General features: G+C 33.7%; 2 protein-coding genes across 2 annotated transcripts; one reads left to right on the top strand and one right to left on the bottom strand.

Moving 5' to 3' along the window:
* Positions 1–221: 221 nt before the first annotated feature.
* Positions 222–1064, bottom strand: LOC113724574 (uncharacterized). The gene has a single exon (XM_027247462.1). It carries the CDS (start codon positions 1062–1064, stop codon positions 222–224), a length of 843 nt encoding a protein of 280 aa, XP_027103263.1.
* Positions 1065–4614: 3550 nt separating this feature from the next.
* On the top strand, positions 4615–6702 carry LOC113727561 (histidine-containing phosphotransfer protein 1). Its single transcript, XM_027251791.2, has 6 exons — positions 4615–5008; positions 5112–5242; positions 5360–5428; positions 5929–6000; positions 6183–6255; positions 6332–6702. Exons 1-6 carry the CDS (start codon positions 4946–4948, stop codon positions 6377–6379), a joined length of 456 nt encoding a protein of 151 aa, XP_027107592.1. The 5' UTR covers positions 4615–4945; the 3' UTR covers positions 6380–6702.
* The last annotated feature ends 6613 nt before the right edge of the window (positions 6703–13315 follow it).

The following is a 13315-nucleotide window of genomic DNA, read 5'->3' as shown; positions in this document are numbered from 1 at the left end:
ACTAGTGCAGGCAGAATGATTAAGTTGAACATTAGCTCCAACAACATGATTTTGAGTGCTTCCATTACTGCCTTGACTTGATACAATGACCGGGACATTTCCTTGTGCATGTTCCTGACAAATCATGACCAAAAGCTAAGCTCATTTGCAAGGAATTAATATACATAAAGATTCAGTAATTTGACATTGCTACAATTACCCATAGAACAGATCCTGCTAATTCAGTATTGGCAATGCCTCTTCCTAGTCTTCCTCTTCGACTTGCTACCTAATTTGTAGAAGTACTGCTGCCTCTTTTTTGAGCAGCAGGAGCTCCTTAACAAGTTCCTATTATGTCCAAATGCACCACACTTAGAGCACCTGAAACTGATTGATCTCTTGTGTTGAGATGCAGGAGCTCCTTCATCAGGTGCTCTTCTTCTATTTCTTTTTGGTATGCCAGCTCTTCTTCTAAGTGGTGGTGGCAAAACTATTGCTGGTGTCACATCTTCCATAGGAGGCCACCTATTCATATGTGGAATTGGGTTGATCATGAATGCATATGTTTTCAAATATTGATCATTGGGAAAGGCTGCATCACAATAACTTTCCAGTTTCTCCCTTCTATAAATAGCTCCTAGTGCAGCATGCATGCAAGGAATGCCAGTCAACTGGAAAGCCCTGCATTCACATGTCCTCTCAGTCAACTTGACTATACAGGACTTATCGACATCTGCTACTTCAAATGTGTTCTCACTTGCTATTGTTAGTGAACACCTTCTTGATTCAGCTGCAATATCCTTCAACTTACCAATAACATGTGGAGTAACACTAGATGTCCATGTGCAACCTTTTTGATACCTATTATGTAGTTTCTTCATGAATTTTTGCCTCAGTCCATCAGCCAGAGCAAGTATATTCTTTCCTCTCAGTTCTCCAACCCATGCATTAAAAGATTCTGTGAAATTATTGGTGACATGATCACACTTAATTTTAACAGAAAATGCATGCCTTGCCCAATTACACTTAGGAATGTTTCTTAAATATCTCCAAGCATCTATGTTAACATTCATTATTCTTTCCATAGCCTCATTGTGTCCTATCAGATCATAGCTTTTAGTTGCTTGCTAAAAAAATCTCCTTAGAAGCAATCCTAGAAATTTCACTTTGAAGTTGCAGTAGATGTGCCAATAGCAATATCGTGCAGCAGCTTCAGGCACTTGTTCCTCATAAGCAAGGTTGAGTTCCTATACAAAAGTTTTAGAAACAAATTCCTTCAAATACTTGATTCAGCCACTACAACAGCAATGGAAGAAATCTGAAACATGAAGCATACAACCAGGTAACATACTTTCTGTCTATCACTCATGAAGATGAGTGGAATATTGGCTGGAAATGGTCCAAAGAATTCCTGAAAATAGTAAAAAAATCAACTCCAAGCTTCCTTGTTTTCACACTCTACAACAGCAAAAGCTAATGGAAACAAACTGTTGTTCCCATCAAGAGTAACAGTAGTCAACAGAATGCCCCCAAATGCACTTTTCAAATGGCAGCCATCAAAGCCAATAAATGGCCTACAACTTGCCAGGAAACCATCTCTTTGTGCCTTGAAAAAGATGAACAATCTCAGAAATTTAGACTCTATAAGAAGGTTTGGCCTATCATAGTGAATTTTCATGATGCTTCCTGGGTTGTGCATCCTCAAAAGGATAGCATATTTTGGTAACTTTCCATAGGCCTCACTGTGTGATCCTTCTATCTGTTCCAAGGCTTTCTATTTTGCCCTGTAAATTTGCATTCTGCTTGGCAAGACTCAATGCTTCTGCATTTCAGCCTTTACTCCCTTACTTGTCATCTCTGGGTGATCTCTCATAACAGAAATTAAGTTCTTTGCAATCCAATCTAATGTTGCTTCTGAATTTTTCCTATTCATGACACACGTATGCTCAGGTGTATATGTCTTAACCATAAATGTGGTTGTATCAACAACTGGGGATGCATGAATCCTCCAATTACAACCCTCAGTCCCACACTTGGTAGTGCACCTGCTCTTTTCATTTTTCAACCTCACCAACCGAAATCCTTTCTGAATAGCATAGTCCTTTAACACTGCTCTAAATGCATCCACATTGGTAAATAGCATCCCTTTCTCAAACTCAATGTCCCCTCTTGGATTGTAAGTCCACATTTTTGACTGCATGATTGCTCTCATAGGATCTGATTCTTGGTCAGATTTTGAATTAGGCACAACTTGTGCATCCTCAATCTCCTCATAATCAGACAAGTCATTTTCCTCCTTATCACTGGAAGAAATTAAGGCCCTATCTTCAGCTATGACATCTTCCAAGTCACTATCTATGTCATCCTTCCAAGACTCATCAGAACTAGAAGCATAAATCTCATTATCACCCTCACTGTCAACTATAGGAATAGGAGCTTTTTCGATTCCTATGTCTTTCTATATTAGCTGAAGTTGGTTATTCCTGTTGTCTACCATATTCTCTTATGTAGTAGGAATAATATCCAGGTGCAGCAAGAACAAGTTTATAAAAAGATCTTTTTCATGAAGTTTGAACATATTAAGGACTGATTTGTCACTACTGATGTCCATAAAGCCTGTTGTCCTAGGAATCGCACATTTCATATCCATAAGCATGTTCAAATTTCCAGGCAAATCATTCATTGCCTTATCAGTAACATCACCGAGAAGGTCACTATACTGGTAGTTTTTTGGATCAACATTAGGAATTCTGACAGTGTTTCCCAATGTAATGGACTACAATATCACGTGCAATAATTTTTTCCATCCTACATATCAGTGTGTTCACAAGAAAAGTTTCTATCAGTTGCTATAAGGATCACATATTCTCACAAAGGACATAGTATAACACACGCATGCTTATTCAAAGTCAAACTCAGGTTACAAAATAGAACCTTCTAGCAGCTTCTTTTTCCTATTCAACTACACCAGCTTTTCATTTCTAATTTCACTTTTGTCTACAAACCAACTGTATACACTACACTTAGAGCTTGTCATATGTATTGTAGCTTTAAGCTACAAAGCTAAGCTGTTCTTATGTATTACAACTTAGCTTCAACTCAATATTCATCAACTTTTTTGAACCAATAAAATAAAGGTCAAGCATAGTTCATCAAATCAAACATTCTTTATAGCATCGAACATCAACAATATTTAATATAAGGATCACATGCAAAGGCTATGGTTGGATCTTAAACTTGGTCATCAAGTCCAATAAAACACAAAAATACAAGGAAAACAGAGATGTTATAGGCAAATCATGAAGAACAGTTCATGACACCTGCATTTTCTCCCGTTACATGTTGATCCTATCAACTAGCAATGGAACTCGGTCATCAAGTCCAACAAAACACAAAAACACAAGAAAACAGAGATATTATAGGCAACTGATGAAGAACAGTTCATGACACCTGCATTTTCTCCTGTTACATGTTGATCATATCAACTAGCAATGGAAGATTTTTACTTGTTGTGCATCTTAGTTTTGACAAAATCACTTTCACTCCAACCGAACGCATGCAATTCATTGGAGTGCCATATTTCTCCTCCTTTGCAATATCCAGCGAGAGATTTCCAGAAAGATAGCTTCAACTTGTTCTCCAAGCTACAAATAACAATCACAGTTATAAGTAGTATTTCATTCCTCTTCAGTTCCCGGGCATTTAGACGTCTTATCAGAGCAAAATGGCGCCATGCAATACGTACGAAACTCAACTTCTAGGCGGCAATTGTTTCCCGGGCTTTATACAGTTGCATGCTTGCTTTTTTTGTCATTTTTTTCCTTTTATTAGCTGAATAAGGTAACAGCAGATCAAAGGGTATTATTGGCAGCTGATGAATTTTCTTGTTGACTTCTGACCCATTATCACTTGAGAGGTGGTAAGAGAGATTTCCAAAATGTGAGGGGAGCTAAGTGATATTTCAAGAAACCTCAGGGGAGGTTTCTGATATTATCCCTAAAATATATGTGCATTCTTAGCAAATGGCATTTTAATGTAAAAAAAAAAAAAAAAAAAAAATCTCCAACTTGATTTAGATGTATTAAGGGTCAAATAAAAAATTCAACCAATTAGGTTGCAGAAAACACTTGATTTACATTTCTTACTCACCACATTATATGTTCGAGTATTGAAAAGACAACAATGCACTTTCACAGCATTTTAGTTGTTGAATTTTGCCGTAAAGACAGAATCTGCCGAAGAAAATCTTGGAGATATGATGTGACATAGTTTAGCACGCTTGGCAATTCATGCCCATATCTCCATGTACAGACAAATTAAGACGTTGGGAACTAAAATTAAGAGAAAAAATTCTTAAAAAAAAAGTAATGTGAGAGAAAAATGACAGATAGTTTGCATTTTAATTGAGAGCTAATCTTATATATATTGTCACAATCGTATATATATAAAATTTGATTTCAAATTTAATATAAAATTAATTATTATGTATCCAATGATGGGTTCATGGCTTCAATTTGCTAAAAGGAAATGGTTAAAAGAAAATGTTAAACAAAGAAGTGGTGGCATGATGGCATCATATTCTGGATCTTGCAAAACAGCTTTTAATATTTCGAACTTCTTTGTTGCTACCGAAACATTATGAGGTGAGACAGAGAGGAAGGAAGGAAAAGAACAGAAAACAAATCCGGGAGAGAGTGAAAAAGAAGGGGTGGAGACAATCCTACAGACACAGAGACAATACTGGATCAATCATCAATGTACTCAGTCCCCTCAGTTCATTGAATTCATCATCAAATCTTGCCCTGCCCTCTCAGTGTCTTGAGCTTTTCCGAGAAAAAAAATAAAGAGCTCCAAGAGGACAAGTTCATATTAACTTATACAGCTTATATATATAGTCTTCATTCAATAAGCTTCCAACCACTACTTCACAGTACCTGTGAGCTTCAGTTGCAAAGCCAGAACGAGAATGGATGGTGTAATTCTGTTGCAAAAGCAGTTAGTAGACTACTCAACCTCCCTCTACAAAGAGGTAAGCAGGCATTTTAATCATTTGGATCATTTCATGATTATGCCTTCCTTCTTTGATTGGATCAGGTTATTCTGATTATGATTTCTGTTTTGTTTTTGAAAAGGGATTTCTTGACGATCAGTTCAAACAGCTTCAGCAACTGCAAGATGAAAGCAATCCAGATTTTGTGGTTGAAGTTGTGTATCTTTTCTTTGAAGATTCTGAGAGGCTTCTCAATGAACTCTCCAAAACTCTGTAAGCACTACATTATCCGGGCATTTTTCAATGGTTTTGCTCCTCCACTTGTTAACATATTCGATGAGGATCTATTTTCTAGCAGACGTTTGCTAAATCTGATGTTTCTTTGTGTAGGAATCAACAAATTGTGGACTTCAAGAAGGTTGACGCACATGTTCATCAGTTGAAGGGTAGCAGCTCCAGGTAACATTTGCTAGTTCTCATGTATTTATGGATTTCCTTCTTTAATTTCTCTGATCCTTTAGAAGTTCAAGACAAAGGGTTGTGATTTTTTGATCTACACCTTCGGCGTGAAATGGAGAGGAGTACTGATGCATCTTCAGTTAGTTCTTCTGCATCTGTGTCTGTACAGTAATTGTACCTGTTCAAACCAAACTCTATACATCAGAACCATATGTGACAAAAGAACTGTAGGCCACTAAATACATCTAGAAAAATTCAGTCCTCAAATGATGAATTTGAGGTACTTTTCAAGGTTTTCTCTACCACTAATGCTGAATTATCTGAAATGACATTATACTCATCTGACTCTTTATTTTTGAGAAATTAAGGAATAAATTTGGTTATTTTGTAGAAGGCCAAAGGACATCAGATAATTTGATCTCTTCAACAATTTCTTTCTTGATCTCTTGCCTTCCTAGTCATCATTTAACTGAAGAAAATAAACTTTTGTTTTTCTGCAGCATTGGTGCGCAAAGGGTTCAAAAAGTATGCATTGCCTTCCGTAACTATTGTGAAGAACAGAACACTGAAGGGTTAGTTTTTTAGATTAGTATTGCTTGTCCTTACTCTTAGCAGCCCACAGAAAAACTTTAAGAGAAAATTCTTGTTTTTGAATTTTAACAGCGACCATTCTTACACCTGCCCACTTAATGTTTACCAACGTTTACTCTCAATGATCAATGAACAGTGGAACATAAAATATATTGATTTATAGGTGCTTAAGATGCCTGCAACTAGTAAAGCATGAGTACTCCCTTGTGAAGAACAAGCTTGAAACAATGTTCAAGGTAACCATGTGAAACCCCTTTTTTTTTTCAGAATTAATAATTTCATGTTTACAATTATCATATATATTTTTTTTAGCTGGAGAAGCAAGTTTTGGCAGCTGGTGGATCAATTCCTATGCATTGAGATCTACTGAAGTTATCAATTTCACTGTCAAAAATAAACAAAAAAAAAAAAAGGAGTGCCTGTAGCTTGGCTTCTGAAGAGATTTTTTTTTTTAGAAAAACCCCCAAATACCAAGAGGGGTCTATCTATGATGTTTTAGAGATTGAGCTGAAGCTATATTGTGTTGTTTCAAAGTGTGAGCACAGAGAGGCAATGTGAATAGGCCCTTGCAAGTGCTTTTCTCTAGATTACAAGTTGTGAAGTTTTGCTTGCTTTTTCAGAATTTCAAGTGCAATTCTTGATAAAGAAAAAAGAATATTGCAAAAATGTTTGTAGTAGTTCAAGGACTGTCTCAGAATTATTTCTACTTTCATTGTCTTTATTTCCTCATAGAAATGCATGTGGTGTCCAATCACAGAATGAGATTTGTGTGTTTTAACTACTTCCTGCATGTGCATGTCATTTTTGTATGCCAACTTCTTGTCTCATCCGGGCTTGTTAAAAAGCTGGTTGCCTTGACTGTAGATGTTCTTCCAACTCTTAAATACAGATTAACTTTTCATGTAATAAATAGGTAAATTTACCCTTAATAGTCATATTATGAGATATAATTTATAAATATAGGCCACTGGTATTGTTCATGCATAAACCCTTTCATTTACTAGTTGAATGTAGTATTAGATTTACTTTTTTTTTTTTTGACATGTTACTATTCCCTTTGTTCCTTCTACAGTTTGAAGTCAATTTCAACTACTAGTACAAATCAACGAGCTTCATTATTTGTTATCCATATATTCAGAAAAGGAATCTAAGGTTAACTTATTTTGTACAACAGAAGGCAATTCTTGGTCCAATCTTTGAGTCAAATTTGTACATCATCATCTTCTGTTTTGCTAATATCTTACAACAAATAATTGCTTTCCTACTCCAACTTATGTTTCCCTTCCATTTGTTCATGGCCATATGGTTATTGCAGTTCTAACATTTATAATTCGCATCATTTAATTTGGATGGACATTCAATATTTACCATGTTGGCTGAAAGTATTTGGATGTGAAATACTACAAATATATAGTTGTCATCATTAAGAATTACTTTAATAATTTCCTAACAAAGTAAATACCTTTTGGTTTATGTAGTTTGATATTCTAGACTTGCACAAACAGTTTATGAGTAAGTCCAGGCTCAAATCAACACCTAATAATTATTTATCTCGTATCAAGATTATGTGTGATCGTATTAGAACAGCTCTATAGGTTATTAATTAAATGAATTATCAACAAAAACATAAGTTAATGAGAATATTCGTTCAAGGTTTAGATTCTAATTTGGGGAAGGATATTGAAAATTCTTGAAAGGATAACAGACAAAAAGTTGAGTTGTGCATAAAATATGTCCTAACTGGTTGTCTACTTCTTGTAAATTTTTCTATGATCATATAAAATTCTTAGATTCCATCTTGAAAACAAACAACTAAAAGCCCCCACAAAAATAGAAAAGAAGTCCAAAACGAATCACCAGAAAATGGAAGCAAAGAAACGTTAAAGTCTGATTTTATTTGTACATTTCCAAATTAGCTATTCAAGTCTGCAGGCCTTGTGTATGACTCGGGTTCTAACAAACAAAATTTTTTTTTTTTTTTTTTTGTTTGTGTGTGAAATTGGGAGTGATTCATTGATTAAAACTAATAAATCTCTTTTCATCTCAACTGCCAATGGCTTCTAAAAATCTATATTAATCAGCCAACCTTAATTATGGAGTAACATGTGATATTCAATTTCTTTTAAAGCTTGTCCTCGGAAGTTGGATATTGTTTAAGTACTTACTCCATAATTTGGTTTAAGCGTACATTGAATCTGCTACCTTCATAAAGGTCAACTGTTATTATTTGGGATAGCATGTCTCCTGGTCTGTTGGTTGGTGATGTGCTCTAGAAGCTTAAAAAACCATTAAAGGGAAAAGTGCTCCTCGAATTATGCAACTTTGAATTAATGAATACGATTGTTTAGCTGTTTAGTGAGAATCAAAGTCAAGAAACCAATCTTTTGGTAGATGAAAATGGGCGGTGGTTTGGTTTAGAGGGTTCTAACTTCTAAGGTCTAGAATGAGAATGACAATTCCATTTGGTTGAAACTTGAAAGGCGAAAATATATGTAGTGGTGCAATGTTGAAAATCATACATTTCTCTTTTTTTTTTCTTTTAATGCCTACTTTCTGAGTATAGTAGAGCTAGCTAAGCAAAAAAATTCAAAAGAAAAGGAAGATTAACTTAAGTTACGAGAGAAAAGAGACGAAGAAAAAAAGATGAAAAAGTATTTGACTATTGGGATTTTTGGGAAAAGAATAGCAAGAAAAGGTTATGAGCATTCATTTGTTACACTTCCACAAGCGTAATATACCATTATTACACTTGTTTGACGGACAAAGAGAAGAATTTATAAGAACTACCATTGAATAAGAATCATTTTCTCCCCCCCCTCCCCCAAAAAAAAAAAAAAACTAGCTTATCTGTTGATGGCATTACAAAGTTTCTAATTTCTTTTCTTTTCTCTTCTTTCCAGTCCAACTAAAATTACCACAATGGAGAAAGTAGTTTTAGTTCTCTCTTACAACCTTTCTTTTATTCCCATTTGTTTCTATCCAAATAAAATGCTGGTTTTGCTTGTTTTCCTCGTACACCGTATCGATCAAAGGAAAATTTCATTACCTCTCAAGTTTGTTATGATATTGCTGTCACCTACTAACGTTTGTCGTATTGAAAATATTAGTTTTGTTTCTATACATACATACATATATATATGTATATATATATATATATATATATATATATATATATATATATATATGTAGACGGACAGACACACAAGGGATCCTTGTTTCATCTAGTTTTTGTGTAATGCGGACTTGGAAGTAGTTTATATTGATGCCTATAGGCATCTTGACATTGAAACAAAGCAATTTGTATGACCGTAGGTCTACAATTCATGACTACAAAGCAATTTGTATGACCGTAGGTCTCCAATTAATGACACACAATTTGCATGTATTTGACTCGTATTTGAAATCTGATTATAATTATATTATGCAAAATCAGGAAGCCCGTGCGCAACCAGTTAAGGTTACAGCTCAAACCGTTGACTTAGATTAACATGTTTGGACAGTGTGGTCTTTAATCTAATCTATTGAATTAACCAAAAACAAAAAAAAAAAACAAAAGAAAAAAAAAATAAAAGGCAGCAAAGTAGAAGCCCTTCAAGTTAACAAGTTGCAAATTTAATTCCACTGATTTGTGCATTATAGTATATGCATAACCAAGAAGGTTCAAGCCCTAAAACCCCACCTTAGCTTGAAAATGGCCTCAAAACATTCCAAAAATTTGGGTAAAGGTGGGAGTGAAAGGTAGAAAGAGAAGATGACATCAGAGACGAAATGCATTGAGATCTACGCCAAGCAAATAATTAAGATTGGAGTTTGACAGATTCAACGAAACTGAGATTGCAATATGTGATTTAGGATAATAAACTACATATTGGTTGTCTTGCACTCTATTTGTTTGTTCTTCTAACACATGCATGGCTTCTTGCTTTGCTTGATAACAAAGAAAAAAATAATGTGCCTTTCTAGGGTTTTCTTTGGAATCATTTCAAGGCATAATTATATTATATAGGATGAGATTTCATTATCAAGATTGAGAAGGATAAATCTCAAAGTCATGGTCTATTTACCACAGAATTTGCCAATGATCCGGTATTTAATTTTAAAAATAGAGTAATTTCCACTCGATTTGATGTGTCGGATGAACTCTTGTCTAAGCATATATCTGAAAGCAATTGTCTTCATTGCTTCAAAAGGGGGAATTTGCAGTTTGTTAAATTTGCTAACAAATTAAACCCTCAAAAAATTTTCTACTTAATTATACCTAGCCTAATTTAGCAAAATTGTGATCTAGTTGGTAATAAGAATGGCCAAAAAGAAATATGCATTTGTTTATAAGATGAGCCATAATCTTCCAACTAGGAAGCACAAAACATGTATATAAATATGGTTAGAATCATCTTTCTTGCATATATGTACATAAAAAATGACAAAGTACACGAGTTAGTAGTGTGAAAGATTTTCTTGGCTACTTTTCTTTGAAGAATTCTTAACACTATCTTGTTTGGATATTTCGAGAAAGAATTGTTTCTTTACTGATTCTTGTTTCGGTAAGAAGGCCAAGATTCCATCCAAAACTCCTATGAATATGGTGTGCCAAAACACTAACAAATTGCGAAATGAAAGAATTCATCCAAAACCGTACCTAATTGAATCAGCATTTTAATTATTTCTAAAGAAAATTCTAGTCAATGTAATTGAGTTATATAGTTGCTAAAAATCCTAGAAATTTTCTTTTTGAAAAGAAATCCAAGAAAATATCTTAGGAGTACGTTTTTAAAAAAAAAAAGAAATAAGAAACTACAATAATTAGATGTTATAGTTTTAGTTTTTTCATGGTCTAGAAAAATGCCAGACAGGAACTCCACAGAGGGGGTAAGTAATTCGTATGGAAAGCATTGCAGTACTCATGACCCTACTAGACATCACGCCTTCTATTTGTCTTTTTAGTGCCTGTTTGATAATATAAAAAAGTGCTGAAACTGAATTTATTCAGACATTCAGATGTTGTGAGTGTTTGATAAATAAAAATTCACCTGTTGAACTTATTAAGTAGTGCTGAATTTGTATGTATTTTTTTCAGCACAAGAATCGTAGCTGAATGCTTAATTTGATAAGAATCAAGAGATTTACTTCAACTATTTTATCTTATCTACCAAATATATCCCTGTTTGTCAATTACATTCAAAATCCTTATCTGATTAACAACCTAATATTTTCTATTCAAAATCCTTATCTAATTAAACAAAACAACCTAATATTCTCTATTCAAAAATTTTTTTAACAATAGTATTTTTTTGAAGTAATTTTCATCCACAAATATTTATATTTTGATATATATTTTTTTGTGCAGATAAATATTATTTATGAGATGTAGCTTATCCACACACACGTGGCTTTATGACACCATATCGAAATATTAGATATTGGTTGTCTGATTTTTGAAATGCTTCTCGTCCAAAATCGAAAGAAGAACGCTTTAACCAAGCACATGCAAGATGGAGAAATGTAATTGAACGTGCTTTTGGAGTATTAAAAGGTCGTTTTCCCATTCTCAAAACAATGAAACCATACCCTTTTCCCACACAAAGAAACATTGTCATTGTATGCATTGCTCTTCACAATCATTGTCATTTTCATACCTAACAATTTTAAGTTAATTAAATCATAGGTTCTATTTCCTTTTTGGATTAAAAGATAGAAGGACAAAATTGTACAATTTAGCTTATTAAGCATTAAGTTATGAATATTTATCAAACAGTATAAATAGATTCAGCATTAAGATTCAGACATTCATATATCTCTTTTCAGTGCTTAAAATTCAGCAAATTAATTATTTCAGTATTCAGAATTCAGATTTCAGAATTCAAATATTAGATTCAGTGTTATCAAACGGAGCCTTAGACACTAATTACACGAAACCCCACGCCAATACCACGCCTTTGAAAGCTTGAATGACCATCTCATGGAAGGCGTTAAATTTTGCATATGTTCAAGCACCACTCCTCCCAACGGCTAAGGAGTAATTGTATGTTTCATACCTTCAAGATGACACTTATTGCATCTTCAAGTGCAAGGATTCATAATTAATTGCTAAGTGCTCATTAATCAGTTGCTTAAGATCAATTAAAATGATCAACAAAGGTCAATTCACGTGCGTTTTAAGAATAATCTCTCATTAAGGAGAGAATGTGAGGATCCTCATACTTTTTCTTTTTGTCCCCTAAATTGAGACAGAATCATGCCTTTCATAATGAGTATTCTTGTATGATAATTCTGCTCAAGCAGCATTTAATCCTGTGATCAGAGTACGACTTTTAGAGATCTATTCGTTATCAAATTATAGTTGGGAGTAGGAAGAATGTGAGAGTGGGTGGAAGGGTAAATTTTTTTTTTTTTTTTTTTTCAAAAAACAGCATTTAACCTTTCAGATTACAAGACAAGAAATACTAAGAGTCTGTTTGATAACATAAAAAAGTGCTGAATCTAAATTTTTTCAGACATTCAGATGTTTTGAGTGTTTGATAAATAAAAAATTATTTGATGAATTTGTTAAGTAGTGCTGAACTTGTGTGTATTTTTTTCAGCACAAAAATCTTAATTGAATGCTTAATTTTGATAAAAATCAATAGAATTATTTCAATTACCTTATCTTATCTACCAAATCTACCCATGTTTGTTAATTATGTTCAAAATTCTTATCTAAATTAAACAATCTAATATTCTCTATGTAATGATTCTCTATTTCTTTTTTCTCCCATTTGAATGATTTTCACATCTTCTCCATACTCCTCATATAATATATTTCATCTTTTATATTAATTTGATTTAAAAATAAATATTGTCATTTTTTCATACATAACATTTTTAGGTAGTTAAATCATAGGTTCTATTTTTTTTTTAGATGAAAAGATATAAGGGCAAATTTGTCAAATTTAACTTATTAAGCATTCAGTTATAAATCTTTATCATATATTTTTTTTAGTGCTTAAAATTCAGCAAATTAATTGTTTCAGTATTCAGATTTCAGAATCCAGACTTCAAAATTCAGATTCAGTTCCTTACTCTAGTCATGATTAGGGTTAATGATTTTTCATTAGTGTTAATGGGCACAAGGGTTGGCCTACGTCAGACACCAACAGCCGAAAAGCAGATCTGGGCCGTCTGAGCCTACCAAATTAAAGTGCACCGTAAGTCAAGATGAACACTATCTGGAGGAATCTGGGCACGTGGTTCATGTTTAGATCTTCAAAGATCCTTTAAAGCATGTTCCCAGACCCAATAAGTTCGGCCCAGATCCAC

Source organism: Coffea arabica, chromosome 2c, assembly GCF_036785885.1.
Source record: "Coffea arabica cultivar ET-39 chromosome 2c, Coffea Arabica ET-39 HiFi, whole genome shotgun sequence".
NCBI lineage: Eukaryota > Viridiplantae > Streptophyta > Magnoliopsida > Gentianales > Rubiaceae > Coffea > Coffea arabica.
Note: the sequence above shows the minus strand (reverse complement) of the source record. Positions and strands in the feature narration are given on the sequence as shown.